The 22,966-nt window shown below is 36.8% G+C and overlaps 1 protein-coding gene across 1 annotated transcript in view; it reads left to right on the forward strand.

Moving 5' to 3' along the window:
• LOC141437964 (atrial natriuretic peptide-converting enzyme-like) overlaps positions 1–21,526 on the forward strand; it is a gene marked incomplete in the record, with an annotated part of 181,873 nt that extends 160,347 nt beyond the window's left edge. Inside the window, 5 exon segments of the mRNA XM_074101573.1 lie at positions 3,076–3,256; positions 4,971–5,124; positions 5,970–6,093; positions 7,679–7,827; positions 11,175–21,526. Of these exon segments, the coding sequence (XP_073957674.1) occupies positions 3,076–3,256; positions 4,971–5,124; positions 5,970–6,093; positions 7,679–7,827; positions 11,175–11,375 (809 nt within the window).
• Positions 21,527–22,966: the final 1,440 nt, after the last annotated feature.

A 22,966-nucleotide genomic window follows, 5' to 3' on the forward strand; every position in this document is an offset into this window, starting at 1 on the left:
ATGGAATATTCCGTTATTAAATCCCGATCTCACGGAACTATCGGGAAAAAAGTTACTTAAGCAGCTTCCCTGTTGTCCCAAAAATTCAGCTACCTATCTTCTTCTTCTTCTTCTTCCGGTGCCCTCTCCTATCGGGGGTCGTCGATCATTAGGGCTATCTTAACTTTAGAGACTGCCGCTCGAAAGAGGGATCTGGTACTCATTCCGAACCAGTCTCCAAGGTTTCAGCTACCTATCTACATATCAAATTGATCTCAATCTGTCCAGCCGTTTCAGTATGAAAAAGTATTTACTTACACACACATTCTCAAACTTTCACAATTTATTATAGGTACCTACTATAAATATAATCACTTGGATTTTAATTATCTTCCCGACCCTGAGGCTATACGATCTGAGCCACTCAGAATCACCAGCAGGCTCACCGTTTGTTTCCCTCAAACGGAATAGGATGAGAGTTGAAAGAGGTGAATGCAAATGCGGGCGCTCGCTTGCAAGTATGGCCATGGCACGCCATGGGTACCAAAGAGTATTATTAAATATAGATACGGCAAAACGCCTGAATCTCATCGCTTGGTCACTCGTAAGAAATTTGTTTACCGCGCCACGAAAGGGTTTTTGTTTTCAATTTGAATACGGACCACGAGGTGAGATGAATAATCAACTTATTCCAACTCAAGATTTAGTTTTTGTTCTCTAAATTGTTTTACGAAGGGACTGTGAAGAGACAAATTCATTTTCATTCTCTTCATATTCATAGATAACTAATTTTTTAAGGAACCCTCGGCGCGCGACTCTGACTCACACTGGAAATGAAATGAAATGAAATGAAATATATATTTATTTGCTGGAATACGTTGCATAGGGTCATGGCCGGTTGTTTATCGCTTGTAAGTGCTCCGCTTACCCGGAACGGACGCCCGTCTAAAAATAAATTGTATGAACAGCGCTAACAGGCGCGGGCGCGTGTGACGTATTTTAATAGGGGGGTCCGGATTGGACCCGCGAGCGTGCGCACGCGGCGGGCGTCCGCGTCAGCTAGCGGAGGCACTAACTAAGAACACATTGAGCTTCCCGGTCGAAACCGGCGATATACGAGTACAAGGTCAATCTGTCTTCAAATAGTAAGAAAGTGGGTACCTATAATATTTATAACACATAATATCTTATTTTTCATAAAAAATAAAAAGTAAATATTTTCATCAACACTTGCTCGTAAACAGTGTCGTAACATGCAGGCTACCTTGGTTGCAACCCCCAAATAAAACCCTCGACCTTAATGTGCTTGTTAGAAACCCTGGTCGGTCGCATGAGTCATTGCCCGTTACTAATTTTGTTGTCATGAAGCCCAAGGGCGGTCAATGAGTGTGATACTGCATGGCGTGCTGCAGCGCGTGCAGCTCGGCGGCGCGCGCACGTGGGGCACATGGTCAGGCTGGGGTGGGACGGCGCGGAGGCTGGCGCTGCCAAGAGCGTAGACAGAGGTATCGGCCAATAATTTGAAAAAAAAAAATAGTTTTTCTTTTACAAATATACAATTTTACTCGCAAATGTGATAAAAAAAACATTGTATGTTCGCACTGGCGGTACTAGAATTACGAACATCGAACTCAATAGACTCTCGTTCGTAATTCCTTGTTTACCGCCCTTAAGAAACAATGTACTATTACATATCGAGCTAAGTAGCTTACACCGATAGATATATATCTAGCGTGGGAGTTTCATATGGGTTGACAAGGTTTTTTGAAAGAATGTTTTTGTACGTTCATATTTGATATATCTTTTTTTGCTTTTGATGTTCATGTTCTTAATTCGGTTTTTGTAAGTTTTTCTTTTGAAATAATTCAGATATGAATAGGTACATTATTGCCATCACAGCTTTGATAGAAGCTTGTACTTATTTCAAATCAATGTGCACGTAAATTAAACTGAAGTTTGAAACAAACGAATACTTAGGTACAGCTAGTTACCTATACTATAGATCAGGGTTTCTTAAAGTGAAGTCTTAGAGGTCCGTAGAACGTGTATCAGGGGTCCGCAGTAGGTCGACTGTAATCATATTTACTAGGAAATTTCCAAAAATATTTTTTGACAGGGGTCCGTGGAATTGTTTAAATTGTGAAAGTGGTCCGTGACTGCAAAAAGTTTAAGAATTCCTGCTATAGATAGTATTTGAAATTTAACGAAATAGTTTATTTTGCTTTAAACATGGTGACAAGTGGTGGTAATGTGCAGTGACGCGTCTAACCAAATACATTGGCATGCAAACATTCTTATTATTTAAATAAATAAAATTGTTTTTAGTTTGACCCACGTGTTTTTGAGAAGAAGTGTCTTAACAGACGGATAGACGGACATCAAAGTGATATTGTGAAGGCTCCATTTTTTTATTTTTTTGGTAGGGAAGTCTTAAAAGTTTGCATTAAAAATACTGCTGGCTCGTTCTGAGGCACCGACTTCAAAGTTAGAAAATTATTTTTGTGGTTTTTGTAGTTAGTGCATTTTTTTTACTATTTTGTTAAAAATTAGCTTTTAAATAAAAATCATTTCAATCATTAGGCGTTTAACGTCAATAGATGTCAAAGTACAATTAATAGAAATAAAAAGGGATCACGAAATTTGTTAATAACAATTACCTATTCTTATAAACTATATTAGTAAAGATAATTTAGGAAATTAATTTGGCGAATCAACACAACCACTAAAACAATTACTTAATATAAATTAAAAATGTCAATATTATACTTATTTAAATAAAGTTAGAATTTTGAATTTTTTAAAAGCTGCTTTTTCCTCGACTACGTCATAGCCAAAGTAATGATTTTAGCAGTCTATGTATGTTTGTATTTACGTATGTTTCACCGTACAACTAGACTACTCGTCTGATTTTAATTAAAATGCAATAAGGTGTTAATCGCCTAGGTACATTATGTATTATGCTCCGGGTGACATAGGATACCTTCCTATATAAAAAAAATATTACTTAGTCGGATTTTTCATAATTAGACAAAGTGATAGTAATTCAGCACCGCGCGCATCCTGAGGATTCTAACCACGAAAGGGATTTGTCCACAGAATGCGGTCGCCGGCGCACAGTGGGCGGCGGCACGAAGCGCATCGTGGGCGGCGTGGAAGCGTCCCCCGGCGACTGGCCGTTCCTCGCCGCCATCTTGGGGGGGCCCGAGGAGGTGTTCTACTGCGCGGGGGTGTTGGTGGCTGATCAGTGGGTGCTCACTGCGTCGCATTGTGTGGGCAAGTAAGTGGGACAAACACGAACACTGCAACTTTAAAAAACTGTACAAAGTGTCTCCAAATAGTTCAGATATTTAATTAGGTGAATTTTACTGAACACCCTGAACAGATCTGTTCACTCACGAAGGAGCGCCCCTCTACATTTTATAATTGTAGTTGTAAACACTTCCGTACGACGAGTGTGCGATGTGTGCGTAGCTCAAACGTGTCCTTAGTCGCAAGCGTACCGTCAGTCACGCACACTGAGACTAAGACAACGTGTAAGTACGAGGTTTACTCGTGCACATTGATAATTAGCTGCGGAGGGGCGCGCCTTCGTGTGTGAACAGATCTGTACAGTACAACCAGAGTGTTAATGTCACTCGAGACTCGTCGATTTTCACTGTTTACCTGAAAATTCAAACGAGAATGAAAAAGAAAACCGATTATTTGTTTCGAGTTGCGAACGTGTTAGGGATTTTTAATAAGGTATACGGTAGGTGTAATCAAAGCATTTCAATGCGTTCTATCGAACCGAAACAATTTTTGAACTGCCTTAACATTACAACAGAGCTTTACCTAATATATAAAGGTTTGAAATTAAAAATCAGAAGAGGAATGCATACTTGCATGTGACGTCACACGCAAATAACGCCAAACCGCATAGAGAAAACCGGCCAAGAGCGTGTCGGACACGCCCGAAATAGGGTTCCGTAGCCATTACGAAAAAATTAAGTGATATTTTTCTAAGGATTTCGTATTTTGTACGGAATATTCCAAGTTTAGGTATATTTTATACCTTAGGCTGCTATTTACTCTTAAACTACCTACTAATAATTCTCAATAAAACTTACCGTTATAGTTTTCCTTGTAAGTTTGATATACTTACTACGATCCTTAATTTTTTCAAATTTTTCCACCCACCGGTTTAGATTTTAGAGGGGGGGGGGGGAACGCTCGATTTTAAAATTTGCATTTTAAAGTTGAATATTTTGCAAACAAATCACCGAATCGAAAAATCGTTTAAGTAACCCCCTAATGGTTTTCAAATTCCTATCAAACGATACCCCACACTATAGGGTTGGGTGAGAAAAAAAATCACCCCCACTTTACGTCTGTGGGAGGTACCCCTAAAATTTTATTTTTTATTTTTTTATTGTACTTACCATTTTGTCGGCATAGTTTACATATATATCCGTGTCAAATTACAGCTTTCTAGCATTAATAGTCCCTGAGCAAAGCCGCGGACGGACAGACAGACAGACATGGCGAAACTATAAGGGTTCCGTTTTTGCCATTATGGCTCCTGGACCCTAAATATTGACAGATATATAGATTTTTCAAAAAATCACTAAGTAAATTGAACTTCCAACCGATTTATTTTCTTCCTTCTAAACACTGACTTTATTTTCAATGCGTCGTCGCAAGGATATTTCCGGTGGGATAACCAGGGTTTCTCAAACTTTCGGCTCCACGTACCCCTATTAAAGTTTCCAGGTGACAGCGAACCCCTTAACTAATGAAATCCCCCCCCCCCTCCCCTAACCTCCCAAAGAAAACAATAAAATTGACTATTGAACGATGAAATCAGTCGCGCGCGCGCCACTATGTGTGTCGCACGTGCCTGCCAGCCATTACATAAATCTTGTCGCGAACCCCCTGCCGTCGAATGGCGAACCCCTAGGGGTTCGCGTACCCCACATTGCGAAACCTTGGGATAACCCGTGTAAAATTTTCAGCCACTCTGAAGTGGACGGATGGACGATCCAACTGGGTATCACGCGGCGTCGCTCACACGCATACTACGGGCAGAAAGTCAAAGTGCGGCGAGTCGTCCCCCATCCGTTATATAACGTCGGTGTCGCGCATGACAACGATATCGCACTGTTTCAGGTATAAATAATACTATGTTATTTTTAATTAAATGAGGTCATCATTCATCATCATTAACGGTAGTCCATAGTTGTACAAAGGCCTCCCCCTTAGAATGCCATAATGAACGATATTATACTTACATTCAGTAGTTGCCGGCTGTGAATCTGAAAGTGGATCGAATTTGACTTATAAGATTTGATTACACGCAGACAACGGGACGGGTGAAAATTAATAAAAGCTTTTAAAAAATATTTTCTAACAAAATTTCCAAGTTTGAACATGAGAAACTTATATTTGCATTGGATATATGTAGATCCGGAACTCACCCCATATTTATCTTTATATAAATATAGACCATATAGTATCCCAGTGCTATTAAAAGGCAAAGTTATCCGCTATCTTGATCTCCACAACTCCCGTTCTGAAGCTGTCAGGCCAGTCCTTTGCACACAATAGTTATTTGTGTCACAAGGGAGCAAAATGGTGTATTTACGGCGAGGGCGTAAATTGAATCCAGAATGTAGCGAAGAGTTCTACAATAGAATCCTGAGCGTAATGAGGGATTCAAGTGTTAGCGCCCAAGATGAAAATAATTTTGCTCCCGAGTGGCTCATACAACTTTTCACACCTAGCATTAATAAACTTGAAAAATAATTCTAAATATTACCTATTAAAGAACAACCAGCATAGAAAATGGCCTGGCTTTACAATTATCAACTTCAAAAAATGGCATTTGCAATAAAACACTTAAAAAACCTTGAACAGAAAAGTTGCACTTTGCTCCCTCTCGCCAGGGAGGAAAAGTTACTTTTCTGAAGGAGAGGTGTGAAAAATATAAACCGCTTTTTTCGTGTGCAATTTAGTTGGCGGTCCGAGTGCGTTACCACGAGCAGCTGTCCCCCGTGTGCCTGCCGCCGGCGGAGCGCGTGCTGCCGCCGGGCACCTACTGCACCGTCATCGGCTGGGGCAAAAGGGATGACAAAGACAGTAAGATACCTTCCACTAATGACACGACGAATATTCTCAATCACATTCACAAACATTATAAATAGCGAACCTACTGTGTTAAAAATGAAGTTGTGTTAAATACTTGTGATGTATAGATATCATTTAATAATATTGTAAATCTGTTAAAAAAATATATATACCTCGTTGAGTTTCTTGCCGGATTCTTCTCAGCAGAGGTTGTTCCAAACCGGTGGTAGATTAATTTTGACATTCATAAGTGCTTGTACGTTGGTGCCGTGGCGTCTGGGGCTACCGTTGGCGTGGGATGTTACATGCGTGGATACGTTAGCCCCGTCCCACGTCCAACGGTCTGCGCGGAAGCCAGGGACAGCTGCAGACGATGCCCAAACCGTCAAGTGCCGCAAATATGCCTTTCTTAAGGACAACTACTTTTTTGCGGCACTTGCGGTCGAAACCTTTGGGCCTTGGTCGTCCGACACAAAAAAAAATATGAAAGAAGTGTCGGACAAACTAATCGGCATATCTGGCGACCAAAGAGCAGGCTTTTTCTTCGCCCAAAGACTGAGCCTTGCAGTGCAACGAGGCAACGCCGCTAGCGTCTTAGGTACCTACAATGCCCCGCGCTGCGCTGCCTTTGGAAGAGGAAGCCCGTTTTAGTTAATTTTATGTGTTTTTTATTTTTATTTTTATGTAAAAATTCATTGTTTAAATAAATCAAACAAGTGCTTGTTGTAGCCTAAATTGAATAAAGATATTTTGACTTTGACTTTGACATTACTTTTACTGGACTGCGAAGGATGATGTTTTTCGAGTGTATGTACCTATGTATATTTCTTTGGTCCTCTCTCTTTGGTCGTCTTTGTTCTTCGGTCTAGCTAGCCTGATGGTAGGACAGTTTCCAACATAGGTACGAGTATGAGCGGTATCGTTAAATTCGTCATAACTTTCGGAGTGACGTAGGGTATACCTATCTTGTAATATTACAAAACAGCGTCCACGAAAAAACTATTGTGGTCTAGCACTCTTGATAACTTAAAATTCAACAATTGGAACCCATGACTGGGAGTTTATGATCTGGTCGCGATTTTGAATGGGCACTGACTCCTTAAGTTTAAATTATTTAACAGAGTGTTAGACTACACTATAGACATGTTTTTTCCATTTTAGTCTTTATTTAAAGTTGTAAAAGGCTTTCGGGTTTTTTGATATTTTAATTAATGTTTTTCGATAGGTATTCATATTCGTATTTTGAATGAATGAATGATTTATTTATTTTGAAAAACATCACAACAATTTTACAGTATTTACAAAGCCTGTCTAAGAAACAAAGATATAGTGAATTTATTGTTGAGGTGATACCAAAAAAGGATTTCACTCAGCATTTGTCGATACATGAAATGCAAAGACGCTGATTTTCAGTGAATCCGTTTTTCATTTTCATTTTCACTTAAGACACGGCACAGATTACCTAATCTGTGAGACACGGCCATGAATGCGGTATACTCGTCAATTTCCGAGCCAATTATGCACAGCGAGTAGTGGGGATGGGTGCTGACAAATTATCCAGCAAAAAAATTTCATGTATCTATTCTTTCCGCGGCAGTGTCGGAGTACGAACCAGCAGTCAATGAGGTGGAGGTTCCAGTGCTAAACAGAGACCTGTGCAACCAGTGGCTCGAACATCGGGACCTGAACGTCACCGAGGGCATGATCTGCGCAGGGTACCCTGAGGGAGGGAAGGACGCCTGCCAGGTAAGGGTTGAAGAGTTTGCAAGCCATACGGATTTACATAGGCACCTAATACGGTCAAAAGCATAAATATGTACCTATATGTTAACAAGACGTCAAAAATATCTGTACACCTTTATGCCACTAAGGCTGTATATAGGTATATATTTTTGTATTCGACTGTACCGCAGCTGGCAAGTACGTAGTTGCTGCAACTGTACCCCTTAAAGGACATTACGAGTATAATATTATAATGTAATTTAAAAATGAAATCTGAAGAAAGGTCGGGTCAGGAGTACTCTAAACCGATTGTTGGATTGGCCTTTTAAAACCATTACGGGTTGCTAAAACGACTTTTCGATTCAGTAATTTGTTTGCAAAATATTCAACTTTAAAGTGCCAATTTTCATTGAAATCTAAACCGGTGGGTGGAAAAATTTGAAAAAATTCAGGATGGTAGTACCTAGGTATCAAACTTACAAGGAAAACTTTAACGGTTAAGTTTTCTTGAGAATTATTAGTAGTTTAAGAGTAAATAGCAGCCTAAGGTATAAAAATATATACCTAAACTTGAAATATTCCGTACAAAATACGAAATCCTTAGAAAAATATTACTTAATTTTTTCGTAATGGCTACGGAACCCTATTTCGGGCGTGTCCGACACGTTCCTGGGCGGTGTTTTTTTGTGTTTACATATCACATTCATGGTGCAGTTTCAAATTCTTGTTATTCCAAACTTGCAGCTTTTGTGAATTTCGTAAACAGTTCAGCAGGAGACCACCTTTCTTTTTCTCCTTTTCATCTACGTATTATGATAGTTATTGGAATATTTGTTACTTAATATTGATTATGTTAGTTAAGTATGAAATGTACTTCTTTGTGAAATGAATTTTATTTAACTTGAAATACAAGAATTTACCCCCCGAGCATAGCCATCTCCATAGCCCTCTGAGTGACTTTGAGTTTTCTCATGAGGCCCATCGTTAGCGCCCACGTCTCAGATCCGTATGTCAGGTTCTCGAATGGCGTCCGTGGACTGGGAGACGAGCTGTCGGTAGGCCTCCAACAAGATGGAGCGACGACTTGGTTAAGATCGCGGGATCGCGGTGGATGCGGAAAGCACAAGACCGGTCTGAGTGGAGAGCCTTGGGGGAGGCCTATGTCCAGCAGTGGACGTCTTTCGGCTGACATGATGATGATGACAAGAATTTAAGAAAAAATAACCATATAAAACTTAACTATAAACCTAACTTAATATACTAAATTAAATCTAAAAAAGGCCCCCGTGGCATGGTGCCCAAGAGGCTGGCAGCATTCCCTCGTTGAATGGCGATGGCGATTCGTTGAGAGAGATAGCTGCCAGCCCTTCTTTATTACATTCATTTTTACTATCTAACATCCAAAACTAAAACTATATATAAACTAAACTAATGTTACAAAATAAAAATGTCATCCAAATTTTTCTGCCTCAGGCATTGACCCCAAGACACTGGCAGCATTACCTCTCAGAACTGTTATTCTACCTACCTCTCGCAAAGTATGAATCATCATCATCATCATCCCAGCCTATATACGTCCCACTTGTGGGCACAGGCCTCCTCTCAGATCAAGAGGGCTTGGGACATAGTTCCCACGCGGGCCCAGTGCGGATTGGGAACTTCGCACGCACCATTGAATCGCTTCGCAGGTTTGTGCAGGTTTCCTCACGATGTTTTCCTTCACCGCAAAGCTCGTGGTAAATTTCAAATGTGATTCCGCACATGAATTTCGAAAAACTCAGAGGTGCGAGCCGGGGTTCGAACCCACGACCCTCTGCTTGAGAGGTGATAGGTCAAACCACTAGGCCACCACGGCTTCAGTATGAAATAAATGTTTATTATTCTTAGGGGCTGTTTCACCATCCATTGATTAGCGTTAACCGACGGTTGAATGTGATGCCGTCTCCGTCTATTCGAACAAAACAAATAGAGACGGCGTCACACCTAACCGCCAGTTAACACTAATCAATGGATGGTGAAACAGCCCCTTATTCTATCCCACCTGGTGGTAAGTGGAGAGGCGATGCAGCTCATTGGTTCAGTACCTAACCCTCTTCACTCTGGCCTTGAGTATACCTAAATTGTATTTATCCACCGCACAAACTGCTTACCGCGCGCCTTGTTAAGCTTGAATCTTTACAACGTGTTACAACAGAACTGTAGGGCGCTGACGAGGGTCCCTTATAAAAATGTAATCTTCGATATCCAATAAACTCAGTGAGAATACTCGATGTTTGCTTTAAGGCCCGCGCCTGACGGGCGTTGCGTAACCGTTTGTAGTTCCATCTTGGCAAACAAAATGGGCTGAGTTTGCCTTAGATCGGCGTTTAGGATAGGTGTTTTACACGCCTTCAAAACAAGAGAAAGTTCTCGATTAGATTATGTTTTTTTTTGCTTTAAGAAATCAGATTATTTTAAAATCCATTGTAAAAACAGGGGATGTTACGGGGACCGTTTTGTGCGCTGAGGGCCTACTCCGAAATTCAAAGTTCGTATCGTACCGTCCCTCTCACTCTCGTATTAAATAGTATAAGTGTCGTAGGAACGGAACGACACGAACTTCGATTTTCGAATTTCGGAGTAGCCCCGCTGTGTTTTTTAGGAAGTATTTTTTTTATATTTGAGTTCACTTTTTTACTACTTAGGTAGTGTTACTTTTTATTGGCACTTAATTGACAAGATTTCATATTTTAAACTATAATTTGATTTGTTCTCTGTATTCTGTTTGGAAAAGAAAAACGCTGATATTTTTAAATTTCACTACAACTATTAATTAATTATTTCAATTTTTTTAAGATGTGCTTATTCTAAAAGGGCATAACTCCAAAACTTCGACACAATAGATCCATTACTTTTGTCTAGTCTCTTAAAAAAAAGATCACGTAAATCTGATGTAGACGTTGCATAGAGACATATCAAAATTATGACAGCTCCTTTTCTGGTGATAAAGGCAAAGGACATATCTATTCTGTGTAGTGTTGGCAATTCAGACATATTTTTGAATTTTTTGTATTTTTTTAATATGGAGAAAACAATTATAATAAATATTTTCCATGTTCAGGAGGCAAAACTCTTTCGATTCCTGTAGTAATTAACAGATGTTAAAAAAATGAAATCTTGTCAATTAGTTAACCAGTTCAGCAGTTACCTTCTCAATTGCCTTTGTTTTTAACTGCAGTCGTTGCTGCTCTTCTCGGCATTAACACTTCACTATTGACTTAGGCACCTAATTAGGTACTTACTTTGAGCTATGAAACATTAAATACGGTTACTGTGTTGTAACGGTCGCAGTAACAAGCTTGGGAGTCACCAATGTGCCTTTGGTCTTCCAGGGTGACTCCGGAGGGCCGCTGCTCTGCAAGGACCCAGATGAGCCCTCGCGTTGGTACGTGGGCGGCATAGTGTCCTGGGGCATCAAGTGCGCCCACCCGCGCCTGCCAGGGGTCTACGCATACGTCCCGAAGTACATCTCCTGGATCCAGCGACAGATCCAGCTCTACAACGATGACGAAGCCCGCTCCGAAGACATGTGAGGGCACCCCCACTCTCGCCCCCTCCACAAGAGAAAAGACAACAACCACATCTAGAGGCACCCTCACAGTCAATTCTGATCGTGTTATAATTGATAGAAATTTTACAGGCACGCTGTTTAGCGTTCGCGGACGATGACAATAAATTGACAATAATTGACAATAATCATATGACATAACGAATGGCTAAATATTTTTACATATCACCGATTGTCGTGTGAAGTAAATCTGAAGCTGTGATACTAAACCGTTTATGAGAACGATCTTATTGTATTCAACGTCAACTCGACCCTTTTAAACTCTCGATACTTTTTCTCGGGATTAAGTGTTAGGATTTAAGTAATAGATATACTATATTTATATTGTTTAATGTGGATGTTGGATGTACCCGGCTTACGGTTGAGTAGGTCCGTGAAGCTTTAGCCTAAACTTTGAGAATTTTTTACATGTCCCTTGATTTATTCATTTCTATTCAGTGTTGTTGGACGTTTAGTCTCCATTATAAAATTAAGTGTCTGTTTGTTTGATGTTTGGTGTTAGTAGTTTAGGGAAAAGTGCTTTTATAGATTGAGATTTAGTGTCACTTGGGTTTGGAAATAGTAATCTGGTGTATTGCTAAGGATCTCTCGTAGATTGGCCGCCGTGACGTGCTGTTCCTCGCGTGTCGGCCGTGTTCCCGATCCTCAACTTCCACGTAGCGTCACTATCATATGATAGGTATATCGTAAGCCACATGTTATTCAAGAACGCACTTCCTTTCTACAGTATTATGTAGAAGTTTATATCGACAAATCTGTTATCAAACAGTATTCTAAAACTTAAAATGACAATAATGAAAGCTTAATGACATAATGACAATACTTGATTTTTTGACAATATATTTACAAAACTTAATTATAGTTGTAAAATACTATACACTCTCCTAGTAGTTACAGATATAATTTCGAAATCTGATATTGAAAATGCTATTTACAAAAATGATTTTAACTATTTAGTAGTTAGGTAGTGACATTATATAAAAATTAAAAGATACTGGTAAGTTAAGAAATTAGTAAAATAGCTTTAATAGTTTGTAAGTGTATTGACTATAGATGCAGAACAGATATAGGTAGTTTAGATAACTACTTCTATTAGGGAATGATGCAGTAGATGCCTACTTCTTAGTATATTATTTTCTAAATTAAACATATTTCGAAAATTAATTTAAGTAATTGGTTAGATCTCAAAGATTATGAACTTAAAGGAATTAGGACAAGCTAATGCTCAACGTAAATGTTACTGATAGGGGCTGTCTCTAAAACAAAGTAGGTGTAAAATGCAAATCAGCGTTAAATATAGTTCATACGTGAAAATGATAATATATGAAATATCACTTAAAGCGGTAGACGCTGAATAGCAAGTGTGTATATAAGTTTCTTGTTCATATTTAATGATGACAGCCCTGTAGATAAAAAAAAACTATTTAGATAAGTAAATGTAATGGAAGTATGGTTGTCGACCTCTTATGAGTCTTCTTCTTATTCGAGCTTTCTCTTAGAATTGTTAAAGTTGAGATTTTTATATAAAACCTAACATATTTTAATGGAAGACAATTTAACATTTATCATTTTGACAAAAAGAAATGTTGGAATAATGGCAAAAGGGTGAAAAAGAATCATCTCATTTCTAACAATGCTTTTATAATTAAGATTATCAAAATTATCAACATCAAAAATATCTATGTGTCAATAAAGGATACGTTAAAATCTGTCAATTCAATAAATCAATTTATACACTTGTAATACCAGTTTAATTTTATAATACTAATTCATTTTCTCTTGGTATCTTAGACTTATTTAAATATTTTAGAGTAGGTAAGTTAGTTTAGTAAAGTCTCTAAAGAAACACACAAATCAATGAAAACTAAACAGAAATATCGGTATAATACTTTATTGCTTGCTAAACAGTAGCTATAGACAATAAAACCTAATGCCACTAAATTCCCAGAGTAAATTCAAGAGAGAAGGGCTGCTAACATAGGACTCTATGAATGGTAAAATGGCTAATGAGGGCTAACGTTTTCGCGCTCACCAGTTGGCATCACGGTAGACAAAGGTCCTGTCTGAAGTATAGTGATTACTTTGTTATTACTAGCGTGAAAACTTTAATAGTAGATTATTGTCGTGGCCTGGAAGTAGGCAATTGCTGGCTGAGTATGAGTATTAAACAGACGAGCTTGCGAGTCCGTTTAACTAATACGAAGCCAGCAATTGCTATTCCAGCCGAGACTAATATAAAGCTTTTCTCAAAAATGGTGAATAATTCTGAAATAGAATAAACTTTTTCTCAAAATATATTATTGTTGTTGTTTCTTTAAAAAAATATGGCTCTGTCCATCGGAGGACAATTTTGCCAGTGTCTAGTAGTTTTTGCCGTTGTACGGTAAAAAAATTCTAGAAAACGAAATATGAGACGTAATGGTGGATGAACGATGACCTACAAAATTATTATTAAAAATAAAACTCAAAATATATTATAAAATTTAATTTTATTCCAATATTTTTCTTATGCTTTCCCGCCTTTTTTCATTAAAAATAAACTGCAGGTGTATTTTTCCACCGAAAACACCAGACGCTATTTCAGATCCAATAGTTTTCCGGAGTTCCAACAAAATATCTGATACCGGCCATTAGACTTGGCTGTATACGACTTGTGCCAACATTTCCATGGCCTTTTTAACTTAAAAAAAAATGTGACTGATTGCAGGCGCGCTAATTCATTATTGTCGAGCTAGCGCGCCTGCAATCTTTTTAACTTTTTAATTTTTCGCTGACCATAAACTATGCACTTCACCTTCTGATATGTAAAGAATAATGTCAACTTTTACGGACATTTTTGAGAAAATCATATTTAATACCTTAAAACCGTACCATAAAGTTATCGAGCATGCCACAGTGTTGCGTAGTCCCGTTTTGTTCGGAAAAAAGGAAGAACAAAGGTTTCCGAAAGACAAAACACAGTCATTCGTAGCCCCGTAACGCATATTTGCCATAATTAATTTCAGGCGTTGTAAAATATTCTCAAAATTATTCTAATTACAAATAAACCCGCGTAGCTCCCGAAAACAGTGACATTTGACATTTCGGAGACCTCTCGCTACAGTAGTGCCTCTAGCAGCGAATTCATACGCGTTAGCCCTCATTACCTACATGTTACCTGGTGAAATGAGGGTTTTTAGGGATGTTCGATATCGATTCGATTAATCGATTAATCCATGTAAAATTATCGAGAAGTAATCGATTAATTGAAAATTTTTAATAATCGATCTAATCAATAATTTTACACCGATTAATCGATATTATACGATTTTTTTAAAGTGAAATAAAATGGGTGACGCTATTTCCCGGCCGTAAAATACCGACATGATATTTGGTGTACACGCCCATAGAAACTCTTGTCAGTTTGACACCAGTTTGTATGGGCGAGTACACGAAGTATCGGGTCGGTATTTCCATGTCGATATTTTACGGACGGGAAATAGTGTCACCCATTTTATTTCACTTTAAACACATTTAAACTGTAAAAAGTTTGAATTTCGCACCTAGAGTGTGCCGTACCTCCTTATAAAAGGCGGTGTAAAACGCGGAAAAGCGGTACATCTGGCAACACCGCAGGAATTTTCGATATCGATTCGATTAATCGACTAATTGATACCATGAGCGCCCTTAATCGATTAATTGAAATCGACACAGTTAAAATAATCGATTATCAATTAATCGATTATTTCGCCATCGATTAGCATCCCTAGGTTTCAGTACTTTCTGTGCCAGGCTAGATGGTGCTAGCGTCCGTATCGTGAGGTCCGTTTGGCAACTTTGAAATTTGCGTCACGTTTGCGATTGATTAAATAACTAAATATGAGCCAATCGCAATCAAGACAGTAACGTTAGACCGACCTCACGATACTAACGCCATCTAGCGATATATCGCCCGTCTGGAAACCCTCATTGAAATGAAAAAGTCAATTGAGTGATTTCATACTTAATAATAGGTATAAAGATGATTTAAGAAATAACAATGAAAAATAAAATTACCTGCCAATTTATAATAAAGTGAAGTAGGTATTATTAAAAATACATCTTAAATAAAATAAAAAACACCAGATCGATTTTAAAACTAAACATAGCTGGGCCAAATTGCATAATAAAGTACAAGCTAATAGTATTAGTGAATTTCAATACAAAATCGCTAATAATATTAGCTTGTACTTTGTTATGCAATCGGGCCCTGATTTCAAAGTTTACTAACAATCAACGGTAAAATTTAAATAAGTGAAAAAATATTCAAAATTTGGATTTAAAGATTCACCAACTGATTTACCCACCGGCCGACTCTGGGCATCTTTAGTGAACTTCCTGTAGTCCTAGAAAGCTGAATTTGATATGCAGATTAGCTTAGCGTATAAGTAACAAAAATAATAAAACTAACTGACCCTTCAAGCCCTAGTAAGAGTGCAGATTACATTAGGTAAGAGTACAAACAAAAATACTAAGAATATGAATACGGTAATCGAAGGCGCGGGGATATTTAAAATGAAGGACACATACAAAAATATTTGAAATACCATCAATAATATTGTCACGTAAGAAAACCATGTTTCTTATGCGCTTGATTTGGCACCAACCTATTCGTTTTTTGCAGTTTTCGTGCACTGGTAAAAACAAACACGACATAATTCGAGATAACTGTGGGCAAGTTACGCACGAAACTTGGAGTAAATTTTACATGTCAATGTTTTTGATGAGTTGTAAGTTACTAACCTAGAAACAGAGTAGAACTGTTACAACTATAAAAATGATACCTAAACTTTATAAATAACATAAAAGAAATGCATTGGTATTTGGCTTTATCATAGAACATGTGTAGTATAATGCACTACAAATCTAAGTGTAGAAATACGACTGTAGACATGTAAAACAAGTTGTTTGTAATGTACTTGTATATTATATTTATAACAATCGCTTTTGTGTACTTGGAAGATGTAGGTAAATTTTAATAACGTGGTATATAAATACGTGACCTAGTATTGGTATAAAAGTTAGTTCACAATATATACCTACCGAGATTTCGTTTTGCTCGAACGATTTGCGTATTCGTGTTTATTAGAGGAAGGGAAACAAAAGGAAAAATATCGGCATGTAAAAAAAGTGACCAAAAAAGGGTCAAAAGTAGTCAAAAATGGGCCACTTGAGTTTCATCGGTAAAAAGAAAAGTATATGTACTAATTGAATAAAAAGTATTTGTTTTGTGTTATGTTGTATTAATAAGACAATTTTTAGACAGACTTTTATAAATAACTAGCGGACCCGGCAGAAGTTGTCCTGGCCGAAAAAACACTACATTAAAAATTATTATAACATAGGTACAAACAACAGCCATCAAGCGGGTCCAATACGGTATTTGACTATTTTGTATATGTTTTATAAATTAAAACTACACAATGCCTGTTATTGAATAGAAAAACAATTTTTAAGCTACCATTACAAATAAAAAAGTTATAAAGGTTTGAAATTCAAGATTAGACAGAGAAAGACATACTGGCATGTGACGTCACACGCCAGTACCGCCATACTTGCTGCATAGAGAAAAGCGTTTGAGAAAGAGACAGGTATATAGATTTTTCAAAAAAACACTATAAATCCAATTTTCAACCGATTTAAATTCTCTTCGCTAAACACTATCTGTATATGTATATTTTTATAATAATATTAAGATAATGGCAAAATCAGGAGTTGTCAAATACCGTATTGCGTTTTCAAACCATCAACCAACGTAAACCAACCACCAGCCATAAATGTTTGACAACCAATATATATGTCAATCCTTTTTCATTACTGACATTATTCTACATTTTTTAAATCTAAAATACGCCATTACTTATCCGAATATTGTGGATATATATTGTCGATTCGAAACCTAACCTAAATAGCTTCTTTAATTTGAGGGGAGTTTACCGTATCGACGGGATTAACATTAAATGTTTGACAGTTACGAAACCCATGAAATTTTTTATGGGGAAATATTTTTTCTTTTAAGTATTTTATATTTTCATCAATTTTCCAATGTTTTTAATAATTATTAGGTATCCTATTCCTGACGAAGACAAATCCAAAAACACAAAAATCATAAAAATTGGTCCAGCCGTTCTTGAGTTATAAATGGTGTAACTAACACGACTTTGTTTTATAAGTATAGATTATATTTATGAGTATTTTCGTTTTACCAATGAAACTTCGAGGCCCCTATTCTCTTTTGGGTACCTACCAAGTATAATTAAATTATGATTCCATTATATTTTAATTAACTGATCATAAAAACTACATTTTGTTTTTAAACAAAGAAACTAGCTGAACAGACACGAATGGTCGATAGGAACTATTTCCAGAATAAACAACTTTCAATCCATAATCTCTAATAGCATCATCCAAAATGCGTCATTTTGATTAAAACTATTTCAAATGTTGCCGCAAAGGTAAAATAAGCAAAATTTTTCCTTGAATCGTTAGTAAAAGAATGCAAATCGTGGAGTTGTTATGTCTTCTAAATATACGAAAGCGAGTGATAAGTAGAATATCGCTGTTATGTAGGCAATGTTAAGTGTTCAGGTCATATCTCCGCACCCCAACGGGTTTGACACCTAGAGTAATTAGGTACAGTAACATTTTGTATGTGGACGAGATAATAAACGTATTTCTACTGTATTGAAATTTAATCTAAGTCTTCAGCCTTTGTTTCAAGATTATGATTAAAGTAAGCTTATTTGAAGGAAAAGCCTGACTAGAAATGATCTATGGGAACTTGAAATAAGATTTCAAATAGCTATATGTTTTGTGTTTTTATCGTTTGAAAAAAAAACAGTCATTTCACCACAAGTTGTGGGCAATGCATTAAAAATGTCCATAGCTAATCAAGATTGATCGTCAAAAAACTCGACTGAAGTCAAAAGTAAACATGGTGAAATGAAAAATGCTGGGACAAATTTAGAGATGTTTGAAATGGTTCCCATTTCCAGTCAGGCAGGAAATCGTTAAAATCATGTGTAGTAAAATTTTAAATGCGATATTTTTTAGTATAAAAACATATCCACATTAACAGTCTTACATAAAGGTTGTGTCATACATGTGTAGCTGTGTCTGTAAATCTATGTTTAGTACTGGCCGATATTGGATGTTGAACGTTGTAGCAATAGAAATTATAGCTCATATTATAGGAATTTGTTTTTACCCTAAATTACTTCTAAACGATACTTTGTTTGATATCGCGTCGCCCATTTAATGGTATACTTGCCTAATAAATTTAAGTCCAATGAAAACTTGACAATAACATTTAAAATTTTATAAGAACTTTATTCCAAAGTTGAATTGATCAAATGAAAGTATAACGTTGACAATACATAATTATACATACTGAGTATAAGTTTCTGACAATTTTGTCAGTTTTTGGGTGGAGGTAAAGACAGTAAAAAATGATATAAACTGTCAATAATTGCGAAATATATAATGATACCTAGCTTATTTTGTAAATCTATATTTTTCCAAGAAATGTTAACTTTATGTAAATTTTAGGAATCTACTAAAGCTCGGATCAATTTGACAAAAAGTGTAGGAGTGGGGAGCTTCATAATGTTAATAATATAATTTGTTAATCATAATTAACCTACCATTGAAAGTGTTATCCGGTTTGTTGCGCAAAAAATATTTACTATTTTGTCTCTATTTTATTGGAAATTTAAAGCGTATTTTAGATGTATGAATTATTTATTACAATTTAATCTTCATTTGTAATTAATATCTCATGCGCTGCAAACTTCAATCAGTTGAAAAAAATGTTTAAATCTGCTGTGAAAAATACTACATTATTTCTTCATTCTGTACTAGATTGCTATGTATAACTATTTTCTAATCTCTTTAATAATTTCTTAGTTACTTAATTGGGTTGATGTGACTTTTCCCACCTTAAACAAATTATTGCCTAACCTTTCTGACGTCCGCGATCGTATTCAAATGACTGATTTCACCTTCAAAAACTGTCATTTAATTGCGATTGCCAGCATCAGAAACATTAGGCAATACGGCCTCAAGCCTCTTTAGACAACCGTTTTAATATTACTTAGTAAATAATAAAAGTTGAGCTAAACAAACGCTAGACAGCCGTTATTACATCGACTTCATTCTTAATTTTTTCATTTAACCGCAGTATTTAAGATACAAAGCAAATTGTATGTTTTGTTTGCATCCCACAAAGATTTATGCCAATACGACGTACAAAAATAAACAATTATAAAGTTAGCATACCTATGCTTAACAACAGCTAATAAGAGGATTAGACTAAAATCTGTTTCCTCGTAGGTTTTTCTTTTTGCATGGCTACAGGGATACATGGAATTATTGCTTAGTTGACAACAGCGATCGGATCACGGTTGGTTCAAAACCTTGTAGTGTTAGTAATAATAAACATTTCGAGCTACATATTTTGCTGATTTCCTTATGTACCTACATATATTATACAGAGTTATTTAGAGTAAGGTATTATTATGTAGTCACGTAATAGATACGCACAAAGAATTCTGTACTGTGAATCCACTATCATAGATACTTCTGTTACATACCGAATATCGAGAAATATCTACTATATCGGTGTTGTACTTACTTATATCGTAGACGCAAAATGTCGCTTTCTGAGCCTGTTTGTACTTCGCGATTTTGTATGAAATACGAAAAAAGGTAAAAAAAAACATACATTTTGTAATTTCTTGGCTGGGAATGGAAATAAGACAATAATGCAGATTGGTGTGGTGTTAATGTTTATGTATTTATTTATATAATAAGTTAATAAATTCAATGTCATGCATCTCATGTTGCGATTCGCGTAGTTTGTTTAAAATTAGACGCTATCCAGTTATATTTTTCTAATAAAATATATAATTAAGTACAGATCCATGTCAATAAAAAATACTATTTTTATAAAACATTGCGAAGAGCTTGAGAATTTGGCGCAAGAAACTGTAAGCAGGGGTTGTATTTTAACTAGTGCTTGTAATCATACCGAAAATACCGGTTCTAAAGTGGTAGATGACTGGTATTTCTGATATCAGTTTCATCCAAGTTTGGTATAAGTCACTGCGAGGCAAAGCAACGCTGACATTATTATAGGCAATGAGAATTTTTGTGGCAGGCTAGTTAGCGCTAGAGACGTGAAGTTCGTTTTTTTAACAACTTTGACATTTGCGTCACGTTTGGAATGAGGGCTACCCGGCTACCGTTTTCGCGCTCACCAGTTGGCGCCACTGTAGACAAAGGTCAACAAAAACAAAATTTACATTTAAATCATGTTTAATACCTTAAAATCGTACCATAAAAATATCGAGCATGCCCACTGGCACTTTGCGTAGTCCCGTTTTGTTCGGAAAAAAGGGAGGACAAAGGATGCATTGCCCCGCAACCCATATTTGCCATAATTAATTTCAGGTATTGCCAAATATTCACAAAATTATTCTAATTATAAATAAACCCTCGTAGCTCACCCAAAAACAGTGACATTTGACATTTCGGAGACCTCTCGCTACACTGACGCCTCTAGCGGCAAATTCATAAGGGATAGCTCTCATTGGTTGAATTTTTAAATGAGCCAATCGCAAACAAGACTAATGTGACTGTAACGTCAAACGGGCCTCACGATATTAACGCCATCTAGCGGTATTTTGCCTCTCAAGAAACCCTCGTTCCAACGCTGCTAAGATGACAGTTGCCTTGTGATATGAATTAACCCGTCAAACGCCCTGCACGCCACAGTGGCGCGTATCTAACTCGTGATTAATCGATTTTTATTACTAGTTTCGATCACCCTTTAACATTAGGGTACTAGTCCAAATTTACCCAAAAGTCGTTGGTCAGGCGACGGGTTAAGCACGTATTTTTTATCGACGTGGACAGGATCCGAATGCCGGCAATTTATGTAAACAAGTAAGGTGCAAACTTGCATGTACTTATGTCCATTGATTTCGAAGTCCATAAGTAAGTTAGTTTCGTGCCAGAGCGTTGTGTCGCTTGTCATAGTTTCTATTGTGTAGATTTACTTTGTTTCTCAAGCTTGGATTAAATATTACAGTAAAATAACGAATTTTATTTCAATCATGAACCTTTAATATTTCATGCGAAAAGTTACCGCTGTAGACGTGTGAATACTCCTTTTAACCATATTATTAAGCTACATAATTTTCTTATTATTGCTTTATTAACTGTAATTTTAAAATTTGTCGAAGGACAAAATCAAGTTTTCTGTGTATGGGCTGCAGAGGGCTCTATTCATGTTTTTTTAGTCTACTAGCGCTTTCAGTAAGACCATCATTGTCAAGAAGAATGAGCCGCAATTGGCCGCTGGAAACTAAGCGGAAAGTATTTTTCTCTGAAAACCCATTTCCAATCAGAAATTTGGCATAAAATAATTAAAATATTTAAAAGTCAAATTAATGTCAATAAATGCTCGAAGTTATTTGTAATAATGAAAGTTAAGTTTTATAATTCAAATGTTAGGAAATTAATCTTCCGTGAGTATATTACGAGTAGGGGCGAACTACAATTAAATAAATAAAATACATGAAATACTTACGAAATTTTTATTTTCACTAATGGATACAATATAGTTACATGTCAACAATATGTATAAATAACCGGGCTCCACTATTTACAAGTGGATACCACGTAACAGGTATACGAGTCGTTTCGATTCACACAACTACGAGCCGAATCCACGGAATATCCTAGACAGTTTCAAAGATAGTTGAAATTCTTTGTTAGGACAGTCTGCAGATTCACCCTTCCCGTACACCTTAGTCAAAATTAAATGAGTTTGAGCAACGTAATGATGTTTAGGCGAAATGAAATGAATGGTGCTAGATAAATTGCGGTGTAAAGCCGTAACTTGGAAATAGGTTGAAGTCCCACGGTTAGTAGTTACGGTCTTTATGAAGGCATTGGGTCATTTGATATGTTAAAAATTACATTCGAGCATAATTTTTTCACACTAACAATGAACATAAACAGAAGTTATTCGGGAATGCCTTTTTTAAAAATGTTTGCGTCAGTTAGCTGGGAGAGATCCTTTTAAGGCATAAGTCCGCCTTAGTACTACATCCTGTCAGTCATTACATTTTTAAGTTCTTTGTTAAAACCATCGCATTGTCATCACGTTTCTGTTATGGCTTTCAACCATGTTAAGTTCGCGGTGATAGATAGGATGCCGGTAGAAAATAAAGATAAAATGCGGGTAGTTCGAAACACCCGTGCAGCAGAACGTTATACCCTACACTTCAGTCTACTCGTGACCATGGCCGCTGCAATGAAGCCGATATGTTGAAGTAATTTAAAGAGTTTTTCATTAAATTAGCATAGCAGTATAAGTTTTTCATCAGTATGACCCAAAGTCTTCTACCCGTCATGATTCGCGAAACAAATTGCGAATGACAACATCCAGTTCAGTCTTGAGTTATATACGCTCTAAATTGACTAATCGATTGATTCCGTGTTCCGATATCTTAACCTTAAAACCGTATTCGA

Source organism: Choristoneura fumiferana, chromosome 18 (genome assembly GCF_025370935.1).
Source record: "Choristoneura fumiferana chromosome 18, NRCan_CFum_1, whole genome shotgun sequence".
NCBI classification, from domain to species: domain Eukaryota; kingdom Metazoa; phylum Arthropoda; class Insecta; order Lepidoptera; family Tortricidae; genus Choristoneura; species Choristoneura fumiferana.